Below are 17,885 nucleotides of genomic sequence, written 5' to 3' on the forward strand. Positions count from 1 at the left end.
ATACTGAGCTGTATAGCGGGGTCATTTAACCACCCATGGTTTTCTTCATAAAACCAGCTGTACAAAATTTTTTTTTTTTTTTTAACTATAAAGCAGGAGCTGTTCAGGTAACTGAGATCGGGGCCAGAAGGGCATTTGCACTAAACCAGTGGTTTCCATGAGAGATCACAATTTGGTGAACCATAATAAATTATATTGTAACTTTTTTTTTTAATTTATTATTATTTTTTTTTTATTTCCTCATATAGGTCCAGCACATGTTCCCATGATGTCGCCAAATGGGTCCATGCCTCCTATATTTGTGCCGCCTGGTTATGTGTCTCAGGTATAAAAATTCTGTTTAAAAATATGTTAAAGAAAATAATGTTTGTGAAGTTTATTTTAAAAAATCTATTACGTTCAGTACTTTTATTCATGGCTGAAGATAGGCCATCACTATCTGATCAGTGGGGGCTCGACACCTGCCACCCATTCTGGTCAGTTGTCTCTCAGAGCTGTGGCATGGGCATATTCAGAGAAATGAGTCAAGGGCAGACAGCGCCGTACACTGTGTAGTGGCAGTGTTAAGTTACTGCAACTCATTTTGTTCACTTCAGTGGGGACAGCAGCATGGCCCCTATGGACAGCAGCAGCATAGGCTGTCTATGAGGCCTCTACTATCTTCCCGAGTTCCTGTAAAGTAAAGGCTCTATCGTCTGTACCTACTAGACGATGTGCAGGAGGAGTTGTGTAAAGGCCAATAACTTATCATCTGTCAAGGCCTTCTTGTAGCTCTGTGATACGTATTACGGTCACTGACTCAATCCTTCTCTTTATCTTCCCTGACGGGAACTTTGCAAAGACTTTTGGCATAAAAGCCAAGTTCTTGTTCGTCATACTCACTTGGGCTGAGGAGGAAACGCTGAGATGAGATTTAGTAATCTTCACAATATGGAGGTGTTCTTAAAGGGGAACAGTTACTGGAATGTGCTTTCCCAGTATTAATATTGACAAGCTTCCTATTGTACAGCATACAGTCATCTCTCCGAATCTGGAGGTAGTATAGGTGCTGGTCACTTAAATTTTTTTTTTTTTTTTTCTTCTTACTACCCTTAAAGGGAACTTGTCATCACTTTGGGCAGCATGCTAGGTTTTAAAGGGCCCGCATGTCAGTGCAGCACAGAACCATAACATTACCCAGCAGTGAGAACTGACTTTATATCCTTTATATCCTTACAGGTCGTGGAAGAAAATGGAGTGCGCAAAGTGTTGGTCTTGCCTCATTCAACAGAGTTCCACCCGTCAATGCACCCCCCGCCCCCTCACGTAACCCATTTTATGCACCATCACCCCGCCCTACTCCCTCACCCCCCTCATCACGTCTACCCACCAGTGCCTGGCACAGGAGAGTTGCCTCCTCAGTTTATGCATCCACCTCCCCCACCTCACATTTTCCAGGAACAAGGTATGGGTTTTTCTATTTTATGAACTTGTGATACACTTAAAGGGGTACTCTGGGGAAATGTAAAAAAAATAACCCACAGAGGACAGGAGCTAGTGGGGACATAACAATCAAAGGATACTTACCTATCTTCGTGCCACTGCTCATGGTCCCCTACCAGTCTCCACGATTGTGACTTCACGACCCGGCTCAGAAATGCCCGCTCAGCCAGTCAGAGACTTAGGCGGGGACATCTCTTCCATAGCTGATTGGCTGAGCGGGTAGTTCCTGCCGGGTTGTGATAGTCTATCTATCTATTCATCCGTCCATCCTCAGATCGGCAAAGTGCACATCTGTTCTCAGCAGAGAGAGAGAGGAATAAGCCTCTGCCAGATATCTCTTACTGAGCACTATCTGCTTTTTGAAATGTAGCATCAGCCATGTTGTATTTAACATGCCCAATCCTCTGTTGAATAGCATCTATATTTGGGGAAATCTCCCAGCATTCCCTGCAGGTTCAGTGTCTTCTCAGAGCTGAGCCTGGTGAACAGTAGTGCTCACAAGTGAGTGAGCAGCAAATATCCTAGACATCTCCATGTAGTTCCTTTTAGCTTGTGACAGGATTGTGAAATAAAACTCGCCCGCGCTTTCCAGTAAAATGAGAATAGTCCAAATCATGACCGTTCCTTGGGGCAATAAAAGGAGGCGAAAAAAAAAGCGTTTTATTTTACGACGCTACTGACGTTGGGTTGTCTTTTATTGGCGAGTTTTATGGTTGCGGTTTTGATCGTCCACTTTCTTTTGCCGCTTCAGAGCTGCGGTCGCACGGGAGGATGAACTTTCCACAGAGAGACGAGAGAAGCATGAAAGTGCAAGAGCAACTCCGGAAAAAGTTAAAAGACCGTCAGATCAGCACCCACAACAACAACAAGCTGCACAGCCCGCCCTCCTCCCCGCACAAAGCTCACATTGCCGCCAATTCACACATGCAGAATGGATACACCAAGCACCTCACAGGGGGGCCTATTAAACTCAAGCAAGCAGCTAGGATACGGGGTAGTCCGCCTGCAGAGTGTGAAGCTGGAGGTAGGTCAGGGTCGCTGTCTAATCACTTTACAGGGGCCACGTGATCTTATTAATATGGCTGTATTACCGCTGCAAGTCCCATCCTGACCAAAGGTCTCATAGCCCATGGTTGGGACTTGTAGCGGTTATAGGGCCACATTTGGATTATGTGAGTTCAGCCCAAACATTTTGGCTTATGAGGCAGTCGAAATCCAATGTATCTGATCAACCAATCTGCCGTCTTCTCTTTGCACATTAGGTGGTCAGCAGGTCCTGCTGAAATTGGCTATTTCAGCCAACACATATCTAATGGGCTTATCCAGGAAGGGAGAAGCAGAATTTTTCCTAAGAACAGCGCCACTCCTTGGGTGTAGTATTGCAACTTAGCTCCATTGACTTTAGTGGAACGGAGCTGCAATACCACACCCAAACTAAGGACTAGAGTGGCACTTTTCCTGCAAGAAAGCTGCTGTATTTTGCTTTTTCGGCATAACCTATTTAAGGATTTCCGTGTTTACGCAAACATGGCCACTTTTTGAGGACTGAACGGCACCTCTCTTGTCCTCAGTTTGATGCTGGGGGGTTTGCAGCTCTGTACCATTGAAGTGAATGGAACTGATTTGTAATACCACACACAACCTGAGGACAGGGGTAGTGCTGTTTTTGCATGAAAGTAGCTGTGCTTTTTCTCCCCAAAGCAAATATACCAATTCACTTACTGATTTTCATTTATTTATTTTTTTACACTGCCTGGTCGGCACAAACGAATATATCACAGTAGTGCGGTACATTTTCCAAAACGCCGCACGATTCAGGCAATCAGCACTTGTTTCTTCATGTGCACTTCAGCCTGCTGTATGCATTGGAGATGGGCCCACTCGGTGAGGCGTCCAGACTTGATTACAATCAAGTTGCGTCACCGAGGGAGGGGATACCGTTACTCTGCGGGCGCTGGGTCGCCGAAGTACACAGAACCAGGTGTCGTTTTGCAAAATGAACCTGACTCCCTGCGCCTGTAAGGTAGTGTAAGAGAATTGGTACATTTGCTGTAAGTTGGAGCATGTAAAATATGGTATCTTCATGGGGCAGTTTCATTACTTCTACTAAGTCAAGTGGCCAAGTTTAGATGCAGAGGTAACTTGTAGAGATGATTGAATCTCAAGCATGCTCGGGTTCATACAAACCTAATTGTGCGGCATCTGATTACTGGTGGCTGAAGAAGTTGGATGCAGCCCTAAGTATGCCTGGAAAATACGGATACAGCCTCAGGCCATAGGCTGTATCCATGTTTTCCAGGACTCCCCAGGGCTACATCCAATGTAATCAAATGCTGAGTCATCTCTAGTGACTTCCCATTAACACCTGAACGGACCTACACATGGGACTTCTATGGGGACTGTTACTTTGCTATCACCTTCCCTGCCGCTGTTGGCTGCATTGCTTGGTCCCCATGTGGTTTTGTTAGCAGTGGGGTGGATGTAAATAATTGGGTGGGAAGACATCATGTCTGTTGACAGCAGATTAAAAATATTCCTGGAATGGTCTATTTTTTAGATTAAATTACAAACAGATGGGAGATTAAGATGAGAATCCATCATCCTTGAGCGCAGGATATGTTCCAAGGAGATCTTTGTATGGATCCCATCCATATGGACACGTCTATAAACACCCTCCCTGCAGCTGAGCCAACCAAAAGCAGGAGTAGGTTGAAAACACAGAAACTGGACTACATTTTTATAGTTTCTCCCTGTCAGTTCCACTCCTGGTTTTGGTTGGAAAAAAAAGACTGACGGAAATACCATGGAGGAGATTTTTCAAACGTGAATAAAAGTGTAGTGTTTCTTGTCGCCCTCTCGTCATTTAAGCGTGCAGCTTAGTCCTGCTTACCCCATGCACTTGATGCTGATCTCTGTAATAAGAATCATCATTTATTTGAAAATCTTTTGAATACCCAGTTGATAGAAAATAGTAGGCCATCCCAATAAGTGATCCTCAGCCTTAGTTGTCAATCACTGATTAGGACCGCCCCTTTGACACCTAAGCCCAGTGTGAGTAAAGTTTTAAATGAGTAAATTATTTGTTTTACTGAATCTAAAGATAGGATGGAATGTTCAGTGTAACAGGTTCCATTTAAAGGGGTATTCCATTCAAACATAACTTTTGATATGTTGCTGCCCATGGTGAGACTAACAATTCCTTCCATACTTATTATCTATTCAGTCTCCTTCCCCCAATTCTGAACTGCTGCTTTTGGCTGAAGACACAAAAAACTGTGTGTGAGCCTTTCTCTCTGCCCCCCCTTCCTCCCTCCCCCCTCCCTTCTGAGACAGCTGATGTAAACAAGTCCCTGACAGGCTTTATCTGCAACATTGTAGCTTCTTTTGTAATACTGGGAGGGTTAATCACAGCGGGTTAATCAGAAACTTGACTTCAGAATAACCCTCTTAGCATTTTTGTGTCTTCAGGAGAAAGCAACAGCTCAGAACAGAGGGAAGGAGACTAAATAGATAATAACGAGTATGGAATGAATTGTTAGTCTCACCATGGGCAGGAACATATCAAAAGTTATGTTTAAGTGGAATACCCCTTTAAGTGTGGGTAGACAAGCTGAGAATGGTCATGGCAGCCATATTGTATTCTTATCTAGAATAAAAATGAGCCTTTATTGCCTATAAACATGACCTGTACTTGTTTGCGTCCTGTAAACTGGCGAATGACATTTTAATGCAGAACACTTGGCAACGCTAATCCAGGATATGCAACAGGACACTGGTCCGGCCATTGCAGCGGCCCAGGAGGAAGTGTGGAATAGGATTTTCCGGATGAATAATTCTCCAGGTTGTGCAATACCCTGTTGCTTGCATCATTCCTATTCTCAGATGGTGTACTGACGGAGTATGCCAGTCCCAGCTCCCCACAGATTACAGGCTAACATCTGTGCCGTGTGCGGCTCCCCTGACTCTCAAATCAATACCAGTTGGCGTTTTTCTTAAAAGCTTTAGATAAAAATAAACCTAGAGAACAATTTTTGGCTGGTGGGCCTACCGTGCGTGCGGGGAGGGGGGGCTTACAGCAGATTTTCACTTTTTTTTTTCTCTCCCTTTGTTAGATGGAGAAGCAGAACCGAAAAAGCTACAAGATTTAAGTCCCAGCATGGCCAAGCCGGTTGTAAGTATACCGTAATCTGTATGCAGGTACTTGGCGCGGCCCATCTAAGGATTTCTACAATAGCGGAATGTGCTCTGTTCCTCTGGTATAAATAGAAGCATGCGTCACATAGATCACTATCTGTATATGTGAAGGGTTAACCGGGGTGAACGTACGCTTAGGTGGTGGGCGACTTCTAACACAGTGAAAGAGCATTGAATCCTGGCATTCCTGTGCAAGTCCCATCCATAGACAGATGTGGTTCTATAACTCCTCATTTGCATACATTGTCATGTGACTAGTGATAAGCGAACCTCAAGCACGCCGGGGGTTCGTCCACACCCCAGCGCTATGCATTTGGTAATGGGTGGCTGTAGAAGTTGGATGCAGTCATAGGCTGTATCCGTGTTTTCCAAGGCTCCCTAGGGCTGCTTTCAACTTCTGCAGCCACCGGTAATCAAATGCAGAGCGTTCAGGTGGATTTGTGCACAGTGCTGAGTACATCCCACCGTATACATTGTATATCCCCCTCTTACAGGGGGATGGTTTGTGCACAGTGCTGAGTACATCCCCCATATACAGTGTATATTCCCCTCTTACAGGGGGATGGTTTGTGTACAGTGCTGAGTACATCCCCCATATACAGTGTATATTCCCCTCTTACAGGGGATAGTTTGTGTACAGTGCTGAGTACATCCCACCATGTACATTGTATATCCCCCTCTTACAGGGGGATGGTGTGTGCACAGTGCTGAGTACATCCCCCATATACAGTGTATATTCCCCTCTTACAGGGGGATGGTTTGTGCACAGTGCTGAGTACATCCCCCATATACAGTGTATATTCCCCTCTTACAGGGGATAGTTTGTGCACAGTGCTGAGTACATCCCCCATATACAGTGTATATTCCCCTCTTACAGGGGATAGTTTGTGTACAGTGCTGAGTACATCCCCCATATACAGTGTATATTCCCCTCTTACAGGGGATAGTTTGTGTACAGTGCTGAGTACATCCCCCATATACAGTGTATATTCCCCTCTTACAGGGGGATGGTTTGTGCAAAGTGCTGAGTACATCCCCCCGTATACATTGTATATCCCCCTCTTACAGGGGGATGGTGTGTGCACAGTGCTGAGTACATCCCCCATATACAGTGTATATTCCCCTCTTACAGGGGATAGTTTGTGTACAGTGCTGAGTACATCCCCCATATACATTGTATATCCCCCTCTTACAGGGGGATGGTGTGTGCACAGTGCTGAGTACATCCCCCATATACAGTGTATATTCCCCTCTTACAGGGGGATGGTGTGTGCACAGTGCTGAGTACATCCCCCATATACATTGTATATTCCCCTCTTACAGGGGGATGGTGTGTGCACAGTGCTGAGTACATCCCTGGGTATTGAGCGTGGCTCGCTCCTGGGTATGTTGCGGCTTTATATGCTCTGCAATCTGACCCAGCGAGGGGGGGGCCGCCTTCCTCTTTGTATGATATGAGGGTAATCGAGGACACATAGTTCATTCTAATCACATGACATCACTTCATTAACAATGCATACTTGACTGACACTTCCTGAATAATGACTCTTTCATTCTCATCGGGGTTTCTCTCGCTCTAATGTAGCCGCCATTCCTTAGCTTACATTTTGTGTGCAGTCTAAGAAGAACTAAAAGCTGCAGAGAATTCACTATACCGGAACCTTCTATTTCTAGAACATTTTGATGTTCTATCGAAGTGGTAGGAAACCTTAGATCTCCAGCTGTTGCAAAACTACAACTCCCATCATGCCTGGACAGCCAAAGCTTTAGCTTTGACTGTCCAGGCATGATGGGAGTTGTAGTTTTGTAACAGCTGGAGAGCCAAGGTTTATTATCCCTGTTCTATCGCCTGGGTGTATCTATACACCCAATAAGGGCCACACCAAGGAAACGTTATATGTACTGATCCCTGTGGGACTATTTCACTTGACATGCCTAATGTGTTCCGTGAAATCCTTTTTATATAGGTTACCAACTTGGAGGCAAGGTCTGCTGTGTTGTCCTGGAGCGTGCAAATCACCTCCCAGAACCGTGAGAGTCCCACAAGCCATTTAACAGGGGCCTTCATGTATGAGGTGACCGTGTCCAACAGTGGCAAAAATGGAAAGTTCAAGCCTGCTTACTCGTGAGTAGTCACTCATCCTTGAGAATGGGGGATTATGGGAAGTAATAGGTTTGCTGCCTGCTGTGCATCCAGAAGTCCAACAAAAATTTTTTATTAAAGTATTGTATTGCCCCAAAAGTTGTACAAATCACCAATATACACTTATTACGGGAAATGCTTATAAAGTGCTTTTTTCTGCACTTATACTGCTTTAAGGCTTCACTTCCTGGATAACATGGTGATGTCACTTCCTGGATAACATGGTGATGTCACAACCCGACTCCCATAGCTGTGCGGGCTGTGGCTGCTGGAGAGGATGATGGCAGAGGGATGCTCAGTGTCCCTCCAGTGCCCTGTGTCCCTCAGTGTCCCCCTGCCATCATCCTCTCCAGCAGCCACAGCCCGCACAGCTCTGGGAGTCGGGTTGTGACATCACTATGTTATTCAGGAAGTGACATCACCATGTTATTCAGGAAGTGACATCACCACCATGTTATCCAGGAAGTGACATCACCATGTTATCCAGGAAGTGACATCACCATGTTATCCAGGAAGTGACATCACCATGTTATCCAGGAAGTGACATCACCATGTTATCCAGGAAGTGACATCACCATGTTATCCAGGAAGTGACATCACCATGTTATCCAGGAAGTGAAGCCTTGATGCAGTAGTAAGTGCAGGGAAAAAAGCACTTTATGTGCATTTCCCGTAATAAGTGTATATTGGTGATTTGTATAACTTTTGGGGGGCAATACAATACTGTAATAAAAATATTCGCTTGCGTTCTCATTTAAATTCTTTTCCTCCTCTGAGAACCCTCCTCTGAGATCCTAGGTGGGGGGATCCTAGAGGTCAAATAGTAGTATTAGATGTCACTTTACATGGTTGGAACGTCCCTTTAAATAACGGTCTTGCCCTAACCATAAGCATGCGTTTGTTTCTTTCAGAGGAGACGCTACAACGTGCACGCTCACCGACCTGCGACCAGCTACAGACTACCACGTACGGTATGTGCAGTGCGACTAGGACTGTCTCATATCATCTATGGAGCTAGCCTTAATTTTTTATATTATAATTTTTTTTTATTATTAAAGCGGTGCATTGGATTACATTCCGGGACTGTGCTTGTAAGCCAAATCTACTCTTAAACCAAAGCAAATTTTCCCATAAGGAATCATTGAAATGCAGAAAATTTGTTCCACACCCCAAAAATAATGATTTTTTTATTCTGAATAACATGAAACAAATATTCAAAAACAGCTGAATGTCATATTTTAGGTTACTGTACAGTATAGCAATCAGCATGTGGAGTATAATGTATAGTAAATGCATAAACCTGGAAATACAGCAGCAGTTTGTAGATACAGGATGGAACTGCAGATTCCTATTATGCAGTAATGTAGTACAACAGGCTAGAATAGAGAAACAGGGCTGCTGTCAGAGGTCTGTGTGGTCACATGACAGCAATAGGGAAGAGGTGCGCTCAGCATGGGTCAATCAGGAAGTGAAGATCACATAGCTGTGCAGTAGGATAGTGACAAACTTTCCTATACATCAGTGTGAATGGCTGAGTGTAAGTGCAGGCAGATTATAGCAGCAGTGTGTATAACTAAGGGTAAGTGCAGGCTCATTATAGTAGCAGTGTGTATAGCTGAGTGTAAGTGCAAGCACATTATAGCAGCAGTGTGTATAGCTGAGTGTAAGTGCAGGCGCATTATAACAGGAATGGAGAGGATGGGAAACACAAGGGTGGACAGAGACTGCAGAGAGCCTGAAGGAATAAGCAGGGCATATGTCGGCATATAGAGGGGTTACATATGTGGAGAGATTACTTCCACAGTCCTGTCCCCTGATGCAAGCCCCAGCCTGAAGTGGATGTGCTATGATTTGGAAGGTGATGGAGACTTCCTGGGTCAAAGTACAGTGCTGTAGACCCCAATATGCAGACAATGCCCCTCTCCCACTCCCCCTCCAACCCAGTACAGGGAGCTCTTAAACCAAGTTATAATTTTGAAAAACTGTGAGCTCTTCTTGCAAAACGCTCTCAGTCCAAGTTGCTCTCAAACCAAGGTACCACTGTATTACTATTATAAAAAAATATATATATATATATACAGTGTGTGTGTGTGTGTGTGTGTATATTTTTTATTCAGTTTTTTATTTAATTTCTGACATTTTTGGGGATCATTAATTTGCTTGCTATGTTCTCTAAATCCTCGGGTTCTCGAATAGGACTGATAATAATGATAATCTTTTCCATCCTCCAGAGTTACTGCCACGTGTCCACCCCTAGAGGGAGCCATCTCTGAATTAGTGAGTTTTACTACGGAAAGCTGTGAGCCGGATTCACCAGCGCCGCCGAAACTCACCAATAGGAGTCGGAACTGCCTGAACCTGCAGTGGAAGGTCTGTATACCGCGGTCCTCTCCGGTATCCTGTAGGTTACACATTGATCGTTTTGTAATATATATTCTCTGTTCTTTCTTTTAGTCATCTAATGATAATGGATCCAAAATCAACGGCTACCTTCTGGAATGGGATGAGGTACTTGACCGTGTGTTTAATGTTACCTACCATCTTTCTGGGTCTAGGTCATAGGTTATTCTATGCTGAATCCTATATTACACAGGGTCTTTGGAGACCCATTGTTGTATCCTTAAAGGGATTATCCAGTGCTACAAAAACATGGCCACTTTCTTTCAGAGACATCACGACTCTTGTCTCTAGTTCAGGTGCGGTTTGCAATTAAGCTCCATTCACTTCAATGGAACTGAGCAGAAAAACCCCACCCAAGTTGGAGACAAGAGTGGTGCTGTCTCTGGAAGAAAGTTGCCATGTTTTTGTAGGGCTGGATAACCCCTTTAAAGGGCTTTTTCCACAAAACAGAAGGTAGGAAATGAAAGTGTAGTTGGTGGGGGGGGGTCACCCTACCGATCTCTGGAAAAGGAGTCCCACACCCCTCTTGGTTAAATGGAGTCGCTGTCGGACATGTGCGCTTCTGCTCCGTTCAGCTACGATCCATTGGACATTGGTAGTTTTTCTAATGCTGGATAATCCCTTTAAGACCAGTAAAGAAAACCCCTCTGTCTAAATAATAAAACTTGTATATGCTTTTCATAGTATTTTACTTATTAGAGCAGGAGTTTGTGCTCCAGAGCTGTTGCGCAGCAGGAACAGGAAACGGTAACTTGTCAGTCATGTTAGAGGAGGGAACATCATCTGCCTTTGATCACCCAGAATTGCTACATACTGTTAAACGTACCCAAGCTTATAATATTTTATGTATCTTAGACTATTGGATATCTATGTTATCAGGGATTATATGTGCAGGGAGTACAGGGCATTTCAGCTAGGATTAAGGGGGTACTACGGAATTATTATTATTATTATTATTATTATTATTATTATTTGACTGGTTTAAGAAAGTTATACAGATTCATAATTTATTTCTATTTAAAAAAAATCTCCAGTCTTCCAGTACTTATCAGCTGCTGTATGTCCTGCAGGAAGTGGTTCATTCTTTCCAGTCTGACACAGTGCTCTCTGCTGCCACCTCTGTCCAAAGCAGTAGCAGATCCCCATAGAAAACCTCTCCTGCTCTGGACAGTTCCTGTCACAGATAGAGGTGGCAGCAGAGAGCACTGTGTCAGACTGGAAAGAATATATCACTTCCTGCAGGACATATGGCAGCTGATACATACTGGAATACTTGAGAATAAATTACAAATCTAAATATCTTTATCACACCAGTTGATTTGAAAGATGGGGTTTTTTTTTTGTTTTTTTTGCTGGAGTGCCCCTTTAAGGAAATCCTTATGAATGTTATTGCACTCACATAGGGAAAACCTATGAATAAAGAAAAGCTATTGTTTTTTCAGATATCTTAATGTGAAGCATCTGTAACATTAGTTCTTCTTCTTCAGGGGAAACACGGACCCTTTACAGAATGCTACTTCGGTCACCTTAAGCAATATAAGTTAACCAAGCTGTCTCCATCCACAAAGTATGCCTTTAGAATAGCAGCCAAAAATGACATTGGAATGAGGTAAGAGCGAGTGCACGCTGATGTCTCGCCGGCTCTTAAGTGCATCCTGTGCTGTTCTTTTATACAAGAAATGCGTTTTATAAGCCCTGCTGAGAGCGGAGAGACAAAACACTGTGTAATGCTTTATTTTACTGCTTTACTTGCTCTCCTTCCCTGCACTCTTATATTGGGCCTGTTTGCTTAGAGTTAACCCTCTAAGTTCGCCTTCTATATCCAATGGAATAACAATACAGGAGCATAGCCTAAGAATTCTGACATTTATACTGTTATTTCACTCCTGTAATATTATATATAGCCTCTGTATGTAGTGTATATTATGGGGGAGATTAGTTAAACATGGTGTAAAGTGAAACTGGCTCAGTTGCCCCTAGCAACCAATCAGATTCCACCTTTCATTGCTCACAGACGCTTTAGAAAATGAAAGGTGGAATCTGATTGGTTGCTAAGGGCATCTGAGCCAGTTTCACTTTACACCATGTTTGATAAATCTCCCACTATGTGTTTAGGGACATAATTTAGTGCTTGTAGTCTGTTTGATGTGGGACCCATTGCAGATAGTGTATTATAATTTTTTCCTTTTTTCAGTGGTTTCAGTGATACAGTGATATACTACACAGCAGGGAGCGTACCGCCTGCCCCCTCACCGCCAAGGCTTAGGCAGGCTGGTATTAACTGGCTCTGTTTAGAATGGAGTCCACCCAATGAAATGCCCTCAGATGAAACACTAACTTATATCCTGGAAATGGAAGAGGAAGGCTCGGTGAGTTGCACGTCTTTGAATTAAATGGTCATTACACGTTCAATAGGGCGAGCAAATGTAAGAAGCTTTGTAATATATTTCATTAGAGAAAAATTTTCCTTCTCCACCTATCAGGCTCCTTTCCTTAAACACCTCTCCTTCCCCTTCTTCAACTCACTAAAGTATCAGGTTACAGCTGCCCATAGAGGTCTATGGAGGGGGAGCTGCAGGAGCTTGTAGTGAGTGTTAAATTTCACCCTAATGGATTCACAGCTTCCACTGCTCTGTAATGTCCTCTGTGCTGCTGCTGCTTCTGAGCATTTGATGCAGAGACACAGGTTTTACAGAATCTCCTTTTTATGTGTGTACAGTACATGGGAGACATGACAGCAGAGAGTCTGCACAGAGTCTAACACAGGGACACCTGATAATTAGAGATGGACCCTGCAAACCAGCGAAAATGCTATATAAGAGTTATATGATGGCCAGGATTAGTGCTATTCCTCATATACACACTTATTAATTAACTTATCATGAATGGGAAAATTTTAACGTGACAGTGTCCAGTTATTTGTTGAGTATCTCACTCATTGCACATGTGGCGGTTTTGGTTTGAAAACCAGTGTTAGATACAAGATAAAAGACATCTCACGCCATCTTTTTTTCTATTCTTTTTCTTAGGGTTATGGTTTCAAACCTAAGCAGAACAGTGAAGACCTCACATGCACTTTAAGAAACCTGAGAAGGAATACTTCATACAAGTTTAGGGTATGCCGCTCTATTTAATGTGTGTCATTGCAGAAGGAAATTTCTTTTGTTGGTCTGGTTTGTATTGTATTTTTATGTTTTTTTGTACACTCTTAAAGGGGAGTCCACAATATGTGGAATATGTGGGAGATTTATCAAACATGGTGTAAAGTGAAACTGGCTCAGTTGCCCCTAGCAACCAATCAGATTCCACCTTTCATTTTCCAAAGAGTCTGTGAGGAATGAAAGGTGGAATCTGATTGGTTGCTAGGGGCAACTGAGCCAGTTTCACTTTACACCATATTTGATAAATCTCCCCCTATATGGGAACTATATAAAATGTAGATAATTCAGACCTCCGAAAAGTCAGGCACGTAGGTGGTGCGGACAATTTAGTGAACAGAAAAATAATTTTCGTCTATTCCCTGTTTTATGAGACTCTTTGCCTTGCAGGTCTTTGCAGTAAACAGTGAAGGCAGAAGTAGTCCGAGCGATATCGTAGAGTACACTACGTCCCCTGATAAACCTGGACCCCCATGTAAGCCAAGTGCAAAGGGCAAAATCCATGCACACAGCGTAAAGGTCATGTGGGGTAAGTCTGAATCATTAGATTTTTCGCACTTTTTTTTTATACCTTTTTGTTTGTTTTTATGTTATTCTAATAATTATATTTCATTGCAGATTCCCCGAAAGACAATGGAGGTTCTGAAGTTCTTAAATACTTCCTTGAAATGGCAGAAAATATCAATGGTGAGTGAATCAGAACTTTGTTAATGTATATATGTACTGAAGCCACAGGCTTGAAACTCTCCAACGTACTGGGCTAGGGTGGATTTTCTTCCATCTCCATTGTGCTCCAAAAACATGTAGTTAAAGGGGTTCTCAAGGGTTAAAAAAAAAAAAATAATCTCTTGCTAGAACAGCACCACCCCTGTTCTCAGGTTGTGTGTGGTATTACAATACAGCTCTATGCTCTTCAGTGGAACTGAGCCGCAAAAACCCAAACTGAGGGCAAGAGTGAAGCTGTTTCTGGATGCCATGTTTTTCTAAGCCTGGACGATATGTAAGGGTCCTATTCCACGGGCCGATGGCGGCCTGATCAATAATGTAAACGAGCACCGATCTCCTAGATCAGCGCTCATTTACTGGGCCTATTACACTGGCCGATAATTGTTAAGCGAGGGCTGCAGGGACATTGTTACCGATGTCCTTGCAGCCCTTGTTACCGATGTCCTTGCAGCCCTTGTTTAAACACCATACTTTACCTAAGCATGTTGCAGATCTTCTCCTGTGCACCTTCTTCCTCCCGATCCCCCGCGCAGCAGCAGTAGTTTCGGTGCAGCCTGTCAGAGCTGACAGACTGTTTAGCCAATCACTGGCCGCGGTGGTCCTGCCAAGTGATTGGCTGAGCGGTCTGTCAGCTAAGACAGGCTGCTCCGAAGCTGCTGCTGTGTGCGGGACTGGGAGGAAGAAGGAGCGCAGGAGAAGACCTGCAACATGCTTAGGTAAAGCATGGTGCTTGTGAAATCCTCGGTCGCCCGCCACGCATCCATGTAGCGATGCTCAGTCGGTGCCCGATGATTTTAGGTGTGAACCTAAATAAACGATCAGCCAATGACACGATCATCGGCTGATCGTTGTCTCTATTCCACGGCCGGTTCGTGGCGCCACCGCTGGAGCCAGGAAGGTAATTGCACTTTATTATTTTCAGATGACCTGTCCCCGGGTATGTATTTAAAAAAAAAAAAAAGGGTCCTGCCTGTAGTACCCCTTTAACTTATTGCAGACATACAACTCCCATCATACCCAGAGGAAGTCAAGTATTTTGCACTGTTTTTGGTGCATTTCTTGCATGAAACCAGCACCACCCCCTGTCCTCAGGTTGTGTACGGTTTTACAGTTCAGCCATGTTTTTTCTAAGTCTGGATAACCCCTTTAAAAATGTGCCAGATTTTTTTTTATAAAACACCAAAACAAAAAAGTGCATAAAAAGTAAGAAAAGACACGTGAAAAAATGAGGCCCATTCTCCTTGTAAAACAGGTGTGTTTTTGGGTGTGAACATAGATAAGTGAATGTATAGCTAATGTGGTAGGGATATGTTACAAAGCTGAATAGTCTCTTCTTCTCTTACAGGGAGTAAATGGGAGACTGTGTACAGCGGATCATGTAAAGAACACGTGTGCGATCATCTCAAGCCTGGTACTTCCTATAGGTTCAGGGTGTATTGTGCCAACGTAGTGGGATCCAGTCAGGTAAGTGGAGTTTGATTAGTGCATCAAATACCCATAAGGAAGAGGGAATATCCCATCGGGGAGATTTATCAAACATGGTGTATAGAGAAACTGGCTCAGTTGCCCCTAGTAACCAATCAGATTCCACCTTTCATTTTCCAAAAAGTCTGTGAGGAATGAAAGGGGGAATCTGATTGGTTGCTAGGGGCAACTGGGCCAGTTTCACTTTACACCATGTTTGATAAATCTCCCCCTATATGTGTATTTTCCCAGCTATGAGATGACAGTCTGGCTTTATGACTATAGCATTTCTGTGTAGCTAAGCAGAGATGTGTTTGGTATTGCAGCACGATCCTATTAAAGTGAATGGGACTGCGCTGCAATATCAGATACAGGCTGTCGCTATCAGCAGGGTTTCTGGACTTCTGTCTGTGATCATAGACAAGCCCTTTAAGAGATATTCTGAATATTTAGTAATGCTTATTTTCTTCCCCATTTAGGTTTCTGATGTATTAACAGTGCAGACAGGCATTGTTCCTCCAGGTCCCTGCCACCCCCCACGTTTAGCTGGAAAAGCCAAATCCAAGGAGCTGAACCTGCAGTGGGGTACGTTTCATCTATAAAGAGTAGGTGACATTATAGAGGTGATCAAGGATTAGGAAAAAAAAACACAACTTTAAAAAAATAAATAAATAAATTAAAAAAAAACACGCCACCCCTGTCCTCAGGTTGTGTGTGGTATTGCACATTCAGCAATGGAATTATGCTGCAGTACTACAGCTAAACTGAGGACAGGAGTGGTGCTGTTTCTGGTAGAAAGCTGCCATGTTTTTCTTAGCCTGGATAATTCCTTTAAAGCACAAGCATTATAAGTTGGCGGTTATATGGCAGGTTTGTCAGCGTGCAGTCTGTGCTGAGAGAAGAGAGGCCAGTGACGTCTGACTTCTCATGCTATAACTGTCTTTAGTTAACTTTTCCTTATACATTGGATTACATCTGGTTACTGTTAGGCCGTGTTCAGACTTTTGCTCATTTGTTTGTGTGTTTTGCATTGAAAATACACAAGTGTTTACAGTACAATATACAGTTAAATTATACGATGAGACGATATAAAGGTCACAGCAATGTATGATGTCAGGATATAAACTTGCTGCATCTATTCGATTCGAACAATGTGCCAGGTAAACATTTAAAAAGATTTTTTTCTTTCTGTAAGGGGTTTTCCAAAGCTACTTTCTTTCAGAAACAGCACCACCTTTGTCCTCAGTTTGTGTGGGATATTGCAGCTTAGTTCCATTAAAGTGACTGGAACAAAGCTGTATTACCACAGACAACTAGGGCTGGCGCTGTTTCTGGAATAGAAAAAAATGCTGTGTTTCTCTTATTCTGGATAACGCCTTTAATGCATTGAAGTCCCTTAAAACTTTTCACATTCAGACATGTAAAAGTTTTGATTGGTCGCGGTGTGATTGTAACAGGGACACTATACTGATATGTCTTACAGGACTGTTGTTGTTGCTTTGTTTGTAGATGCTCCGGGTGTAGATGGCGGCTCTGCAGTAACATCGTACACAGTAGAGATGGCGAAATCCGAGCAAGAAGATCGAGGTCCTGTCTATCAAGGTCCTGACCTGGAATGTACCGTGAGCAATCTGCTGCCTGGCCAGACCTACTGCTTCTGGATTAGGGCTTCCAATAAAGCTGGGGTACGTGGCTTATTGTGCAGGGCATCACTAGGCTACATTCACACATAGCTGATGGTGCAGAATGTACTGATAGAAAAGAGAGAAGTCTATGGATTCCAAGCCATTAAAGTGTTACTCCAGCGATTTTTTAAAATGAACTGGTGTCAGACAGTTCTATAGATTTGTTATTTACTTCTATTTAAAAATCTACAGTCTTCCAGTACTTATCAGTTGCTGTATGTCCTGTGGTGGTGTATTCTTTCCAGTCTGACACAGTGCTCTCTGCTGCTACCTCTGTCCATGTCAGGAACTGTCCAGAGTAGTAAGAAATCTTCATAGAAAACCTCTCCTGCTCTGGACAGTTCCTGACATGGACAGAGGTGGCAGCAGAGAGCACTGTGTCAGACTAGAAAGAATACACCACTTCCTGCAGGACATACAGCAGCTGATAAGTACTGGAAGACTGCAATTTTTCACATAAAAGTAAATTCGCTGGTTCATTTAAAATAAATAAATATATATAAATGTATGTGTGTGTGTTTAAATGTATGTGTGTATGTATATATATAATATATATATATATATATATATATATATATATATATATATATATACATACATACATACATACATACATACATACATACATACATA

The 17,885-nt window shown here is 43.2% G+C and overlaps 1 protein-coding gene across 2 annotated transcripts in view; it reads left to right on the forward strand.

Moving 5' to 3' along the window:
• The window catches only part of LOC138766222 (fibronectin type-III domain-containing protein 3A-like), a 76,208-nt gene that overhangs the window by 49,595 nt on the left and 8,728 nt on the right, over window positions 1-17,885 (forward strand). For both annotated transcript variants that reach the window (XM_069943641.1, XM_069943642.1), the window contains exons 4-19: window positions 249-325; window positions 1,219-1,444; window positions 2,234-2,506; window positions 5,595-5,653; window positions 7,644-7,801; window positions 8,731-8,790; window positions 10,051-10,189; window positions 10,274-10,327; window positions 11,707-11,828; window positions 12,414-12,588; window positions 13,249-13,335; window positions 13,768-13,906; window positions 13,996-14,064; window positions 15,449-15,567; window positions 16,047-16,152; window positions 17,077-17,252. In XM_069943641.1, coding sequence (XP_069799742.1) covers window positions 249-325; window positions 1,219-1,444; window positions 2,234-2,506; window positions 5,595-5,653; window positions 7,644-7,801; window positions 8,731-8,790; window positions 10,051-10,189; window positions 10,274-10,327; window positions 11,707-11,828; window positions 12,414-12,588; window positions 13,249-13,335; window positions 13,768-13,906; window positions 13,996-14,064; window positions 15,449-15,567; window positions 16,047-16,152; window positions 17,077-17,252 — 2,039 coding nt within the window. The remainder of the gene's footprint in view (window positions 1-248; window positions 326-1,218; window positions 1,445-2,233; window positions 2,507-5,594; window positions 5,654-7,643; window positions 7,802-8,730; window positions 8,791-10,050; window positions 10,190-10,273; window positions 10,328-11,706; window positions 11,829-12,413; window positions 12,589-13,248; window positions 13,336-13,767; window positions 13,907-13,995; window positions 14,065-15,448; window positions 15,568-16,046; window positions 16,153-17,076; window positions 17,253-17,885) is intronic.

The sequence above is a fragment of the Dendropsophus ebraccatus genome, chromosome 10 (assembly GCF_027789765.1).
Source record: "Dendropsophus ebraccatus isolate aDenEbr1 chromosome 10, aDenEbr1.pat, whole genome shotgun sequence".
In the NCBI taxonomy this organism is placed as follows: Eukaryota; Metazoa; Chordata; class Amphibia; order Anura; family Hylidae; genus Dendropsophus; species Dendropsophus ebraccatus.